The sequence below is a fragment of the Trachurus trachurus genome (genome assembly GCF_905171665.1).
Source record: "Trachurus trachurus genome assembly, chromosome: 15".
NCBI lineage: Eukaryota > Metazoa > Chordata > Actinopteri > Carangiformes > Carangidae > Trachurus > Trachurus trachurus.
The window spans coordinates 13,705,913-13,719,862 of NC_139906.1; the positions used below are offsets into that span (position 1 = coordinate 13,705,913).

General features: G+C 44.2%; 2 protein-coding genes across 11 annotated transcripts in view; one reads left to right on the forward strand and one right to left on the reverse strand.

The window, feature by feature from the left end:
- smndc1 (survival motor neuron domain containing 1) overlaps nt 1–13,950 on the forward strand; it is a 286,609-nt gene that overhangs the window by 187,565 nt on the left and 85,094 nt on the right. The gene's annotated exons all lie outside the window — the stretch shown is intronic.
- The window catches only part of LOC310998581 (transcription factor COE3), a gene marked incomplete at its 3' end in the record, with an annotated part of 67,187 nt that overhangs the window by 4,569 nt on the left and 48,668 nt on the right, over nt 1–13,950 (reverse strand). For all 10 annotated transcript variants that reach the window (XM_083988702.1, XM_083988703.1, XM_083988701.1 and 7 more), the window contains exon 11: nt 3,627–3,715. In XM_083988702.1, coding sequence (XP_083844828.1) covers nt 3,627–3,715 — 89 coding nt within the window. The remainder of the gene's footprint in view (nt 1–3,626; nt 3,716–13,950) is intronic.

Consider the following 13,950-nt stretch of genomic DNA (forward strand, 5'->3'; position numbering starts at 1 on the left):
CAGAACAGATTTCTCTCTCTCTTGCTGAGTGAGATAAAGTGGTTTTCTTTCTTTTTGTCTGCAGTTAATAATTACCAATAATCTATTCTATCATATTTCAAGATCTCCTACATGGCTCTCAATTTTAAACAACAATTAAAGCAATTAAGACTGTCGCGTTCGCAAGCCATGTTTCATTCTCTTTAAAACGTCCTCTCCCTCCTTGTCCATATGGTACTTTGCAGCAGTGACATAAGGACAGCTTGGAAAAAGGAGAGAAAACGATATTGCCTCTCATCCTTAATCTGTCGTTTACCGCGTGGTGTCTTAACTAACCAAGCTCACTCGCAAGGCTATGCTTAAGTGGCAACCTAGTCATATCCGAGGATGATGAGAAGTGCTGCACCCAATCAAGGAAGAAGTTTGTTTTCTTCTGACGAGACGCTTTCATGCGTATCAGCTCACGCTGTGAATACGATTAACACGGAATAGTGTTCTGAGGGCATTTCCATGTAAATCTCAATACTACTCCAGCATAAGTGTAATTGGCTTTCTTGTCATGGAGACATATCAGAACACACCATGTTAAATTGAAACAATTAAAGGCCTCAAATGATTTCTGTTGTTCTGTGACAAATGCGTGACAGATTTCTGCTATTGTTTGCCTTGCTTTGCATAAAGGTCTCGTGTTCAACAACTGCTTAAATGGGGCTGCTCAGATGACAGATCACCTAAGATTTAGAAGCTGTTTTACATTATTGCGGAGCAAAAGAAAAAAAAGGAAAAAGAAAAAGAGAAGGAAAAGAGAGAGGAAGCCATAACAAATGATGTGTTATAAAAAATATCTAACAATAAGACGACGTGGTCTAAAACAGCCTGAATGTGATTCTTCAAGCACTAGATTAACATGGGTGTTGTATTTATATTATCACAGTTAATAAAAGAGGGCCTAGGTTATGTAGCTTGGAGTGCTAATGCCATTATAAAACTGTAAGGCAATTACTCTGTTAGCTCTAGCCTGAGGTAATGAATGCATTTAGAAGCATAGGGCCATTAGATGAAGGTACTTCAAAGAGCACAGGAAGAGAGATTCATTTAAATACATGGGTAATTGCTTGACATGAACACATTTGTAATATTTTCTCCTTGTGGATTACACAAAGAATTGGAAAAGAATGGGCTTATGCTCATTTTGGGAGGAAAGAAAAGAATCCAAAGCAATCAGCTTAATAATAAAACAATATTGAGTTTCCACTTTTAATTTCATAATGAATCTAATTTGTTACAGAAGAGAGAAATTGAGTGTGATATAATGTGATATCCAGTCTATTTGTCCATTACTGCCAGAGGGCACAAAATGGTATTATAAATTGTCTTTTTTATATTATGAATAGAAAATTGTTTTATAACAAGATCTTAAAAAGGAGGGTGAATTCCAAAGTCTCTCTTCACTTAACGCGATGCCCGCAAACCAATCTCCTTTCTCATCACTTGACTGCTCACACTTATTACTTTCATATTCACCCTGGACTTTGCATTGAATTTTTATATCTCCACTCCTCCCACAGGGTCAGACTGTCATCTACGATGTTGTCTTAGAATTACGAGGTAAACTTCAATCAGAGGCAGCTTCCCCCCTTTTTTTCTCTGTGTAGCAACAATATTAGCGTGCATCCCTTGCTATCCATGAGCACTCCCATATTGGCTTTCTGTCTCCTTACAATTACCACGTGTCTTACTGGTCCCAGGGAGAAGGCTGGTGGAAATCAATAGCGCAGTAATATTATCAACTGGAGGGTGAAGTCATGGGAAGGGAGGAGGGAGGGGTGGGGGGGGCATAGAGGCGGTGAGTGGGCTTGGTGTCGATTTGCCTTTCCGCTAATGCACACCGTGCGTCCTCCAGCTTTATCTTCTTTTTATAGAGTCTCCCTACCTCACCTGCACCCTGTAATGGTTGTTCTCTATATGCCGTTTCTGTTCTCATTCCAAATGTACATGCCAGCCGCAGCACGCCGCGGGCTGTTTTATTGGGAATGTGCTTTTGACCCCGAGTGCTGACCCTCAGATGGCAAGCTTAACAATGACGAATCACTTGGTGGGATCATTTACATGCCCCCTGAACCCCATATTTGGGTCCATTAGAGAGCAAATCAAATATTTATGTTGTTTATTGGAAGTGCAGGGTTTCATCTCACTCTGTGATTGTTTCATGCAAAGGCTGGGAGACCATGCTATATTAAGTATACGCACACCCAGGAAACTAATCTCGGGCTCAGTGTCAAAATCTGTCTCGCAGCCAATGACGCTTTGTATCCAAGGAAAGAAGTAAGGTTTCTCTGTAATAAAGCTGTGTTTAACATTGTTGTTCTCTTTGTTCAAAAGATGTGGACTTTGCAAAGACGCTGTGACTTTATAACATCGAAACGGCGCAACCTAGACTGACCAGTGACGTAGGTGGAGATAGAGAGAGCCATGTGGATATTAAAGGTAAGTGTACTTTACCTTTTAGTCTCACATTTACAGTTGAAATTAGAGTAACATTTCATGTCTGGGTGTTGTTTCCTGCCTCCTCGGGGACCAAGTCTAATTGAAACACTTCATATACTGAACCAGGGACTAGCTGTGATGTTCCAATTCTCCACATTGCCTTGGTCAAATGTCTATAGCTACCACACAGTCTGTTCTTTATTAAATTGTCCGTTGGACGTTAATGATATTGCTGTGTTGCATGCTGGGATTTAATAGATAAGGTCTTTAAAGGTTTTACAGTATTATTAAAACTCTGAGGTGGCCACCGCTTTACTACATGCCGGGGGTTTTGAAAGTACTAATCAGTCATATTATTACACTTGACACATCTGGAACGTCAGTCACAAAAATGGTTACTGGCAGGGTAGCAATTAGTGAAAACACACAGATAGATTTTATCAATAGGAAATGGAAAGAGTAAGAGAATCAAAGGGAATGAAAAGAATAAAAGAATCAAAGAGTTTCTGCACGGGAGGGAAATAAAGAAAGAAAAAAAAACCTGTGCACCTTAGTTTTCATGCTCAAGTCTTTCAATATGGCAGCCTATTTGTGTGCCACACCAGTGTGTCTAAAACTGATGAGGCTTTCAACTCCTTCACCCAGGTTCAAAAGAAAACAATAAGAAAGCCAAAGCATAATAACATGCAGTCTTTGTCTATTAGCTGCAGTAAGACTAGGGGGTTTACGGCACAGGGTTCTGTAAACAAAAGATTAAACCAAATCGAGCTGCAGAAAATGAAAGGAAAACATGAGTGGGGTAATGAGGGTGCAGACGTCGTTTCTGACCAGATTACCATCTCCACAGACTACTGGAGAGGAAAACGCCTGATTGAGCTATTTTACCACACAGAGAGTTTACGCCTCTCTCCACACACAAAACCAATACCATTACCACGCTGGTTAGTGGGTAAGCCACATATGTGAAGCAAAGCTGTTACAGTTTTGGGTCACAGTGCTCTGCGTTGATGGTAATGTCGTTTTGTTTATTTGTCACATTCACAGTATTAAAGTCTTTTAACCCAGACAACTCTGTCTTCTTGCGGTTCGGCGTGTGCTTGTGTGTGTATGCTTGTGTGTGCTTTTTTTTTTTTTTAATGCAGCAGAGCCACCGTACTGACCTTTGGTAACCTCTCAGGATCGCCGGGGTGTCTGGGGATGACCTTCTGCAGCCTCTGGAAACCATAGTCGATGGTTGGCTCATTCAGGGCTGAAAGAGAGAAAAGGAAGGTTAAAAAAAAAATCAAACAATTTCAGGGTTAATTTTGCCAGCGAGAGGAAGAAACTAATTGAGAAATCTGTTAGAGTTTACAGTACAAAAGTCATTTCAGAATGCCTAATTTCAAAGAAACCTCAGGGGCGAGACGATGTTTTATGAATCATCAGCGGCTCCAGGGGGCAAGCCAAGGAAAATGACAAGGGTTCCTCTGACACTTGTGTCACCAAGTGTTATTCCATTAACAGCCATGATGCCCTACATCAGTCTGAGAATCCTTCCAAGGGACCCTCCCCCTTTTTATCTGCTTGGGAATATTGACTACAGCAAACTACATAGCGGGGGTCTTTTAATCTAACAGAGCTTTAATAATCTGTGAAAGGCTGTCCACACATTGATCTAGTGTAGGTTGCTGTCATTTCACACTTCTGCACCAACTGTACTGCAACACTGGGCCCATGAAATACGGCAGCAGATCCCATGCAGCCATTAATCTCTCCCACCCCTCAAATAGTAATCTGGGGCATGAGGCATATTGGGCGATGAATCAGAGGCACAAAGTAAATGAATCATAACCCAGACTTTGGTGAGAGCAGGGCGTTTTATGTCTGACAGTCCTAATGGGTAATTGAAGGCTTCCTTACAGCTCCGCCTGATTCTAAACAATCATGTGTACACTCATAGGCAGGACAAGGCAAAGGGAGGGAGGCAGGGCAGAGGAGAGAAGGAGAGGAGGAGGGGAGGAGGGGAGGAGGGGAGGAAAGTAGGAGAGCAGTGTAAAAGGGGGAAGGAACGACTTAATAGAGAACATCACTTCTCAATGTAGATATCATTTTCAGGAGAGTAACTCCGCCGAGCAAGGCGCTTCATAAATCAATGGCTTTCTATGGAGACTAATAAGAGCTGCCTGCCTCTATTCATTGTTCAGCCTGTAATTTGGCCCATCACTCATTACTCAGCATGTAATTTCAGCATTAACACCGCACAGCTCGCTGAACCTGCTGAACACCAGAGAATGTGAAAGCAAGCGAACACCCCCCCATACACACACACACACACACACACACGCACGCACACACACAGACACACACAGGCAAGCAGGCAGGCAGGCAGGCAGGCAGGCAGGGCCACTGAGGCACAAGCCAGGCAGTCACGGCAGGAAACCGAACATTTATGTTTCTTACTCTTTCTTTTGTTCCCTCTCATCTATATACACATGCAAGCATGCTCACACACACACACACACACACACTGTATCCACTCACGCATACATACAGCAGTCATGTACACACACACAGACACACACACAGGTGTACACATACACCACTTCTGACAAAAACCTGAATACAGTAATTGCCAGCTCGCCCGTGATCAAACGGAGCAATTGTGTGTTCAAGCATGGACAATGCAGGGTGCTAATCGATAGCAAGGATCTAGTTTGCAGATACAGTGGTATTCAGCCTCTGCTGCTCGGGCACACCTGAATAAACCCCACGCCACAACAACATACACCGCTGGAAATCTGATTTGACATGTCATCATGCGTCCTGAAACGACAAGGGCCTGCTTTGGAATGTGGGGGAACGCCATCTTCTCCTTAATAAAGGATTGATCTGCCATATTGATCGTACATGACAAGGCTGTAGCAAGGAATTTGCCCCCTTTCTTTTGTTATTTCCACCCCCTTTCTTATCTATACACTCTGGCGGTCTCATACATGTGTACATGTGTACACACAGGAGCATGCATATTGGCTTGTGTGAATGTGTGTGTGTGTGTGTGTTGTGTGTGTGTGTGTGACTGCACGTGCCCGGCTGAGAGAGTGTATGTGCATGTCAGCCCTGCCAGACCCCGCTGCTCAGTGTGATGTAAATTGTGTATGTGTAAAAAGCACTCCATAATCAGGCCATCCATCATCAGAGGCTGTCAGTGGGCTCTCTCAGGGTGATACATCACGCTCTCCTGTCCTCTGCCTCAGCTGGGGCCTACACAACCCGCCAGGCATGCTGGGAACACAGCCGGAGAGACGTACAGTACAGGACAAGACCTAGGTTGGGCGAGGTGTTCTGTTTGATGTGCCTTTCCAATGATAATGACGCCTTACTGTAAAAGCAGACCTCATGATTATGAATGTGATTTAGAGGGTATCGTGTAGTTTAAATCATTGCTCTTTTAAAAGTTTATATACAGTGATGAATACTTTCATATGGGGAATCAAAAATGTCAAACTAAATAAAAACGTTATTGACAGCCTGGGTTTAAAACGTGGCTCAGTGCTGTGCAGTTGGAGTCTAAGCGTCAGGCATGATCTCCACATGTCGACATGTCGCCGTCTCATCTATCATGGAGATGATCTTTGTAACAACCCCAGCGTAATGAAATTGGTGACACAGACCGCCATCTGCTATTGATTTCATGCAAATGCTTTTGACAGCTGATGGAGACTTGCATTAGCGCTAAACGGTGCTGTCAGTTGATGAGTTGACAGTTTTGTAGTCATAGCATGTACACTGGTGCAGACAGACACAGACAATGTCAATAATCCTGTAAGAGCTGCTGATGATATATACTGAGCACTTATATTCAATCTGGACAATAAATGTGTTATGTGTGTATTCATCGCGTTGCTCTGCACATTTTTTCTCCCGCGCAAAGATTTTCTTTCATCTGCTGAGCTTTTACAAGAATCATTGGGACTACCCCTCTTACTTTTTCTTACACCACACACATTGACAGCGACCTTTTACTCCTCTTTTACTCCCACCTCCTCACCCCGTGTCTCTTTTAATCCTTGGCACGTCATTACGTTCCAACTTCACACTCTGTCGTAAACTTTACTCTCCTCTAAAGATATAACAGGCAGATTGAGCTCTGCCATGCCCTCGCATGACTCCATGCGTGCCAAAATCACTTTGGCCCTCCTCGTCCTTCCAACACAATATGGTGAGGGAGGGGGGGGGGGGGGGGGGGGGGGGTGAGAGAGGGTGTGGAAGTGTGTGTACACCCCCCACCCCCCCACCCCCATTACCCCTCCTGTAAGGGCTCTCAGTCGCTGCAAGGAAACATGAAACCCTCCACACACATCCCATAAATCCTGCACTGGGTGGGGAGTCTAGCCAGGGGGAGGAGGGAAGGTTGGGGGGGAAACTAGGAGGAGGTATGATAGGGAGAGGGAGGGGGGGGGGGGGGGTAGGTGTAGAGGGTGGGGGGGTCGCTGGCACGTTCCAGTCACGCCCGCTTCCCGGCCCGCGGCCAATCAATACCACTTTCCTGTTTTAGAGGCGGGTAATTATGAGGTGGAGAGATTGTGTGACCTCTCACCCCTGCTGCATTACTCGCCTGATATTAAGATAAATTGCCTGATTTTGGGTAAACATATGCTGCAATTCAAACTGTCAGCACTGGTTTGCTCAGGGATAATTTGTATTGATCTCCTGGCTTCTTCCCCATTTTGCTTACTGACCTCATGGATAATTAGAGAAAAAGAGACACAGGGAGGTAAGGCAGGGCTTGCATTTGAATACTTTGCAGGAGAGATGAAGAGCACATGGGTGGGAGGGGGCGGAGGGGGCAGAGGGAACATTATGGACTAATAGAATTTTCATTTTCTCTCATCTTCCCCTCAGATTTAGACAGGTTGCATGTTTTGTTCAATTACATGGCTTATATCTCTTTCCCTGCTTGTGTTACATTTACAGGGATATAATTGTTCATAGATTTGTTTCCATGGTTTAATTTCAGAGATGATTAGAATTTAACAAAAGCAATGAGACAGCAGAAGTGACGGCAAACACGTTTGAATTTTAACAGCCAAAGAATCATTTCCACGTGTGCGTAATAAAAAATAAAAAAAACTGCAGAGATAAGTGACTAAAGGATTCAGTGTCTTTTTTCATCAAGGTATGGAAGAATTTATTTTATGAATATTTCAGTAATTTTCTCACTCTGGAGAGCCAACGATCATGTTTCCGAATATGAAGAGGTGGAATGCATGACTCGGTGTGCAGCTGTGACCATATCATTTCCAATTTTGAATATCACGCATGCGCACGAGTGTCGGTGGCAGGGCTTCAGTGGAATTCCTCTGCCTGGAATGTGCACTTCCCCAATCTTATTTTGATCTAACGCCTTAATCTGCCTGTCCTTTCATGCCACTAACACATTTTCTCTGAGAGCCCCTTTAGCTGCCTCAGTCTAGCCACTTTACTTAAAATGTAGAGTGGATGGCGAGTACATGGCATCTGAGTGTGGTCTGCTGCTCCTTCTCCATGTTCTCTAGAAATAGGACATGAGTAACCGCTCTACAGGAACAGTGTAACATGGCCGACGTTGGCAGCCAGAAGTGCTTACATGGCAATACACCACTGTGTGCCCTCGGTCTATATGGAAGGGGATTGAACACATGTATTGACTTACAGTATCGGGGTATAAACATAGGGAAATGTTTGAGCAAAGCAGTAAATTTAAGGGAAATTGTTCCTTGTTAAGTCTATGAGCCTGAATGGAAGCTTGCACAGAGTACTAGCATTCCTGCCAGCCATTACAGCTTATTACGATAACTCTATCTTTCCAGGAGATAAAAACCTAGCCTTGTTGCCATTTGCCAGCTATTACTTTCGCTAATTATACTTAACTGCTTCGAGCTTATCTCCACTCCTCCTACACCATTGAGCAGTTATTTTTTTTCTTTCCCCTTAACACAAATTAGAGGTGGAGTGGGAGTTGGAAAGGGGGAGACAGATAAACAGCACAGGCAGAAGTTCATTCAAGTGTTATTGCATTTGTGACTTATCAAACAGTCTAACTGAAGCCTTCTAGGCACCTGCAGTCTGTTAGATGGATGCAGTTCAGAACAGCATCAGCACACATAATGACCTCGTCTGGCTGATGCTCAGCACAGTCTACTGTAGAGACACAGACAGAGTGAATATCTTCTCAGTATTACCGTCAGGAGTTAAAATTGAATACTGTGCATACAAAGAGGTGGGATACTCAGAAGTCATGCTGCTGCTGCACACAGTATCGATATGTTCCAGTGTTGAGAGAATAAAAAAACACACATGCAGATGTAGAGACCATCATAAAAGAGGGAAAAAAACAAACCAAACCAAATTGGAATTTCCACAGCAAACTCACGCAAAGCAAACCTCATCTGTTTTAACACTGACCATATCATCTCCATCCACTGCAGCCAGTTATCACTGAGTGATTCCATCTCCAGCAGTCTCAAGATGAACAGGAAATTAAAATTTCAAAGATCTGCAGTTAAGATAAATCAATGGAGACAGATCAATGATCATTGAAATTTCATGAACTTTGAGCCAATACAGATGAAAAAAACCTAGACAGTTACAGTCTCCAGCAGATATTGCTCCTGCAACAGATAAAATGTAATTAACACGGTTAAAAGGGAGCAATGTTACAGATTGCAGATCCATAATTTCAGACTCTCTTCATATCGGTTGTATTATTAGAAAGGGCCAAAGACACCTGTTCAATCCTCTTAGATGACATCTAAAGTATGTGTGCCACTTCTCGAAGGACGCCGGCGGACATTCACACATTACCAGCCAACAGAAATCAAATGGGTTCCCTTCACAGCTGATTGCAAGCGCAAATTAATATTGTAAAATGAAGATCAATACATGGACGGGGCACAGATCGATGACGGCTAAATTACGGCCGCGTTTTCCCCCTCATTCAAGATGAGTTGTGTTTTCCTCTCAAAGTCAATACCGTGCTGCCTCCCTCATTCATTTCTCAATAAACTTGCCGATGAATTTCAATCAAAATGCGGCAGAGGGGGGAGTGGGGAAGGGGGGCGGGCGGGTGGGGGGCAGTGGTGAGTGGAATTCTTTTAAAGCCCGTTGGGTGTGGATCATACTGAAAATGGGGCAAGAAGAGGAGGAAGAGAAAAGAGGAGGAGGGGAAAGATCCTCGTCTATCAAGAGCTCCCCTCCCTGCCTCCGCTGTCTATCTTTCCTGTGGCAGAGGACTGATGCTGTGACTCGGTGAGGACGATCCATTTTAAGAGCCATTACAAAACACACCTCTAACGATACTGTGGGACAAAAAGTGTCTCCAATTAAAACTAAATCAATGAATACCATCCTTACTGGGAGGAAAAACACACGCCCATACTTTCATTTTTCTCTTGAAAGATACCCACAATGCATTTCACAGAGAGATGTAATAGGAGAAAATGCATGCCCAACTGCAAGTACTTATTTCAATCAATTTCCTGGAGATGGATTTCACAGGTCACTTGCTGATAACACGCTGTGGAATAATGCCACAGTGTGCTTCTCAAAGCCTACCTGACAAGCTGCCTGACAGTGGGGGAGTGCGAGCACGTGTCACGTCAGCCCTCTAATTGGACACAAGGACCTTCCTCCGTGGAACCTTGTCGCGCTCCACACAAGCTCACAAGGCCTTCAAACCAAGCCCATCTAACTTGGCAACGAGTGTCTGCCTCACTCCTGTGGAGCTAGTGCTAAATACCAGAGTTGTAATGAGACAGGCAGGTATGGGGATATGGCTAGTGGATAACATGCTTTGACACATGCTAAAACTGTTGTGCCAACTGGTTACAACCCACTTGACTGTGGCGATGACATTTATAAATGCCTATGTCGTCCCTTCCCATTGTAGTGCCTCACACTGCAGGTTGAACATTAAAAGAAAACTGCAGACGCATTCAGATTGATTCCAATTTGAAACCCTGCGTGTCGAGGATTTAAGGATTTTAAGTATACAATGATTATATAGAGTATTTAGCATGTCCTCGTCTGATCTGTTTACATACCTCCTTGAATGCCTTTGATTATAGCATATCTTTGCTGTAGGCCACACCCCATGGCCAACCAGCAACCAGTGGAGTACCACACCCAACGCTGCAGGACAGGAAATGAAAAGGAAGCTCTCCATCTGATCAGCTTCTGAGTCTGGGACTTCAAAGTGACGGCAGGGTGGAGAGGAGACGTAAGGATAGGCCCGAGTCACAGGCTGAATAGCACAGGGCCCTATCTGATATACTACGATAAAGACGTCTGTGTTTGTTTATTTGAGTTTTCTTTTTTTGGGGGGGAGAGAGGACGGTCCAAGACTACATAACATTTTGTTCCTCTTTCTAAGAGTGGAACAGGAAGTGGGTTTAATTTTGGATTGGAGCACTAGATATCACTATTTATATCTCTGGTTTGCTGAACAAAAAGGTTGCTGGTTTAGTTTTGGTGAACACTAATTGTTTTTTGTTTCTTTTAATTCATAAATTAAGAAATTGTTGTTGCAGCTTAATTTAAAAGAGACTTTACTTCTGCATTATCAACATCTTCCCTTTCCATCCCTTGCAGGACTGACATTTCTTGATCTCCACCAGTATTGAGTGAAGCACACATGACCCCTTTGTCCTTATGTTGATGAATGACTGCCTCATACCCATTTTGTCAGATTTTGGTGCAGTGGAGTCGATAGCGTCACCTTGACGAGGAAACTTTGTGATCCATCAGCCCTCAAGGCTGTCTGGCCTCAACTAAGACCTGGCAAGAGCAGCTCACTGTATGGGGCATCTGCTCCATCCAAAATCCTTCACCCAGTATGCTGCGATCTTGTGAGGTCGAACGAATGGGTCTTATTACTGCCGCTTTACAGTGAGGAGGAGAAAAAAAGAAAGAAAAAAACACTTGACTTGTACTAATAGCTGAGAAGCCATGCTGGTCACCAAAGGTCTGAAGACGAAGCACCCTGTCAGTGCCCAGCTTGGGAAATTAGCAAATAATGTTCCCTTCCCCCTGACAAATGTGTGACAGCTCGCCTTCGCCAATCATTCTCTCCTAACGTTATGATGCATGTCCTGGATCCCCACTGGAGGATACAGGCGAAGTTTACTGACCCTCAATTTACCCATGACAAATGGGGTCCCGGTAAATGTGCGTTTTCTGGGGCGCGGAAGGGGTTCATTTTAAGCAATCCTGGTTATGTGGATGTCACTGATTAGGATAAATAGTGGCTGAGTGTGTTAGGACTGCTTGCAGAACCATATTACCAACGGCCTGCATCGTTGCCCCAGGAGGGGAGCTCGCATGGAAACTTGGCCAAGATAGAAAACCAAAAGCTCTGATGCAATTAGGAGCTTAAATTGGATAAATTGTACGGTCAAAGTTTTTATTTATGATTTACTCTTTCATACAGTACTCTAAGTATGTAGTAAAAAGGTTAAGATGCTGCAAATGAGGCTGAAAATGGATACTTTTCCTTTAAAAAATATCTGATCAAACCAGCATGTACTGTTTGCAGCACTTAATAAAGTGTAAAGTATAATAAAGTATTGACTCGGGTACAGCCAGGACTTTCTCCTTTTGATTTTCTACAACCTTGCTGACAGTTGGTTCTACTAGTCCTGTCCGGACCAATGGATAACCAATACATGGATTAGACAGAGGACAAGCAAGCAACCGCCAGGGGACAACACTTTGTTAGAAGGTAAAAGGTATAGACTGTAAAATCGCAGAAATAACCAACATGCCATGGCTTTTTAAAACCTGGCAATTAAAGTACAGATATAGGCTTCTTGAAGGAGTCTGTAAACTACAGCCTACTAAAGTTTTATATAGTATGTCTGTTTGTCTCATTAGTGTTTTAAACATTCAATAGTCAATGCCAACAGGATTATTTGACATACACTACAGGGTGCTCTCTTTCTGAGAATGGATTGTGAGTTTTGGAGCCGTTCCAGGGTACTAACCCGAGTGAGGACGTGTCCCTCTGCTGTTCGAATTGACTGCAGTCTCCTCTGTGTTGACTCTTGGTAATTTGTGATAATTTCTTAAATTGAGCGAGTTAAATCTCCACAATTAGGGTGGTGGTGCAAGAAGAGTCAACATGAAAAAAAAAAGACTAAAAAGGCACTCCTCTCAAGCCGTGCTCTGAAGTCACGCTTGAAGCCATATGCTTTGATAACTAGACCTTTGATATGCACATGTTGCTCTCCAATATGACACCGGAACACTCTGTGCCTTTTAGACAGCACTGTGTCACTACATGCCCTTTTCAGCCCATGTAATTTGCTATTGTAACCCCAGGTCATTTCAAATCTATTTGCTTGTGCGGTGCCATTTGTTCAAGTGCTGTATTACAGAAAGAAATGCTACGGTTTGAAATGAGCTGTTTTCACCCTTAAATACATGATCCGCTCCCCTGCACTCAATGCATCAGCCTGCTCCCTCTTTAACGTCTAGGAGAAGTAGCTAACATCCTTTCACCTGGCAATTACAGTACATATGGAATCAGTGATACCTCATTCAGGCGTTATGCATTCTGCTCTCTTTAACAGCTTCATTCTCTCAAGCGTCAACCCTTGTACAATCAGGGTGAGCCACACAGGGAATAGCAGAGCAGCAGAGAGGAGCTGGACCTGTCTATTGGTGACTTTCTCTTTTAATTCACCGCACTAATCAATTGTACCACCATTGCCTCAAGGGGTAATTGTATCTTTATACTAACTGGAAGTGAGTAGGAACCCAGGGAAGACAGAGAGGAAGAATGGGGAGGGGGATCAACAAAGATAGAAAGAAGGGGACACGTTTCCCCAGTAAAACCTGATGGTAATCATCCCAATCCGCTTAGCCTCTGTGACTAATGGGGTCTGTTCTTAAGGGACCTGGCACTTTCACCAGGGTGCTATAGAAGCCATTAATGTCTTAACTTATACACCTTCTCAGGGCTGTGCAATAACACATGTACGCACGGACACACACAAGCGCACACACACACACTCACACTCACACATACACATTTCCTCGCTGCTCGCTTGCTCACACAAACAGACACACATATACTCACGCAGCCACACTACACTCCTGTTTCATTATCCCGGTGCCTTGTTGGCCTCTGCTCCGCTCCTGCTAGGGAGGTTAAATGCAGGAGAGCTGGGCCAGACTGCACGGTTGGAGGAGAAGGGGACGGATGGCTGGGGGTTGAAGTGGTGGAGGTTTGGGGGAGCAAGAGAGGGAGGAAGAGGTGGAAGGGGGGGGGGGGGGGGGGGGGGGGGGGGGGACTTGATGAGAAACAGCTGCCCCGGGATGGAGGGGTCTGGATGGAGGTTTTGGAGGGGTGTGTGTGTGTGTGTGAGGTGGGTCGGAGGGGGGAGGCCAGTCCTCACTTTGCAATTCTGCTCTGCTCAAGGCCAGGGCTGTGGAGGCCTGGGGGTGCTGGGGTGTGGGGTGTGGGGG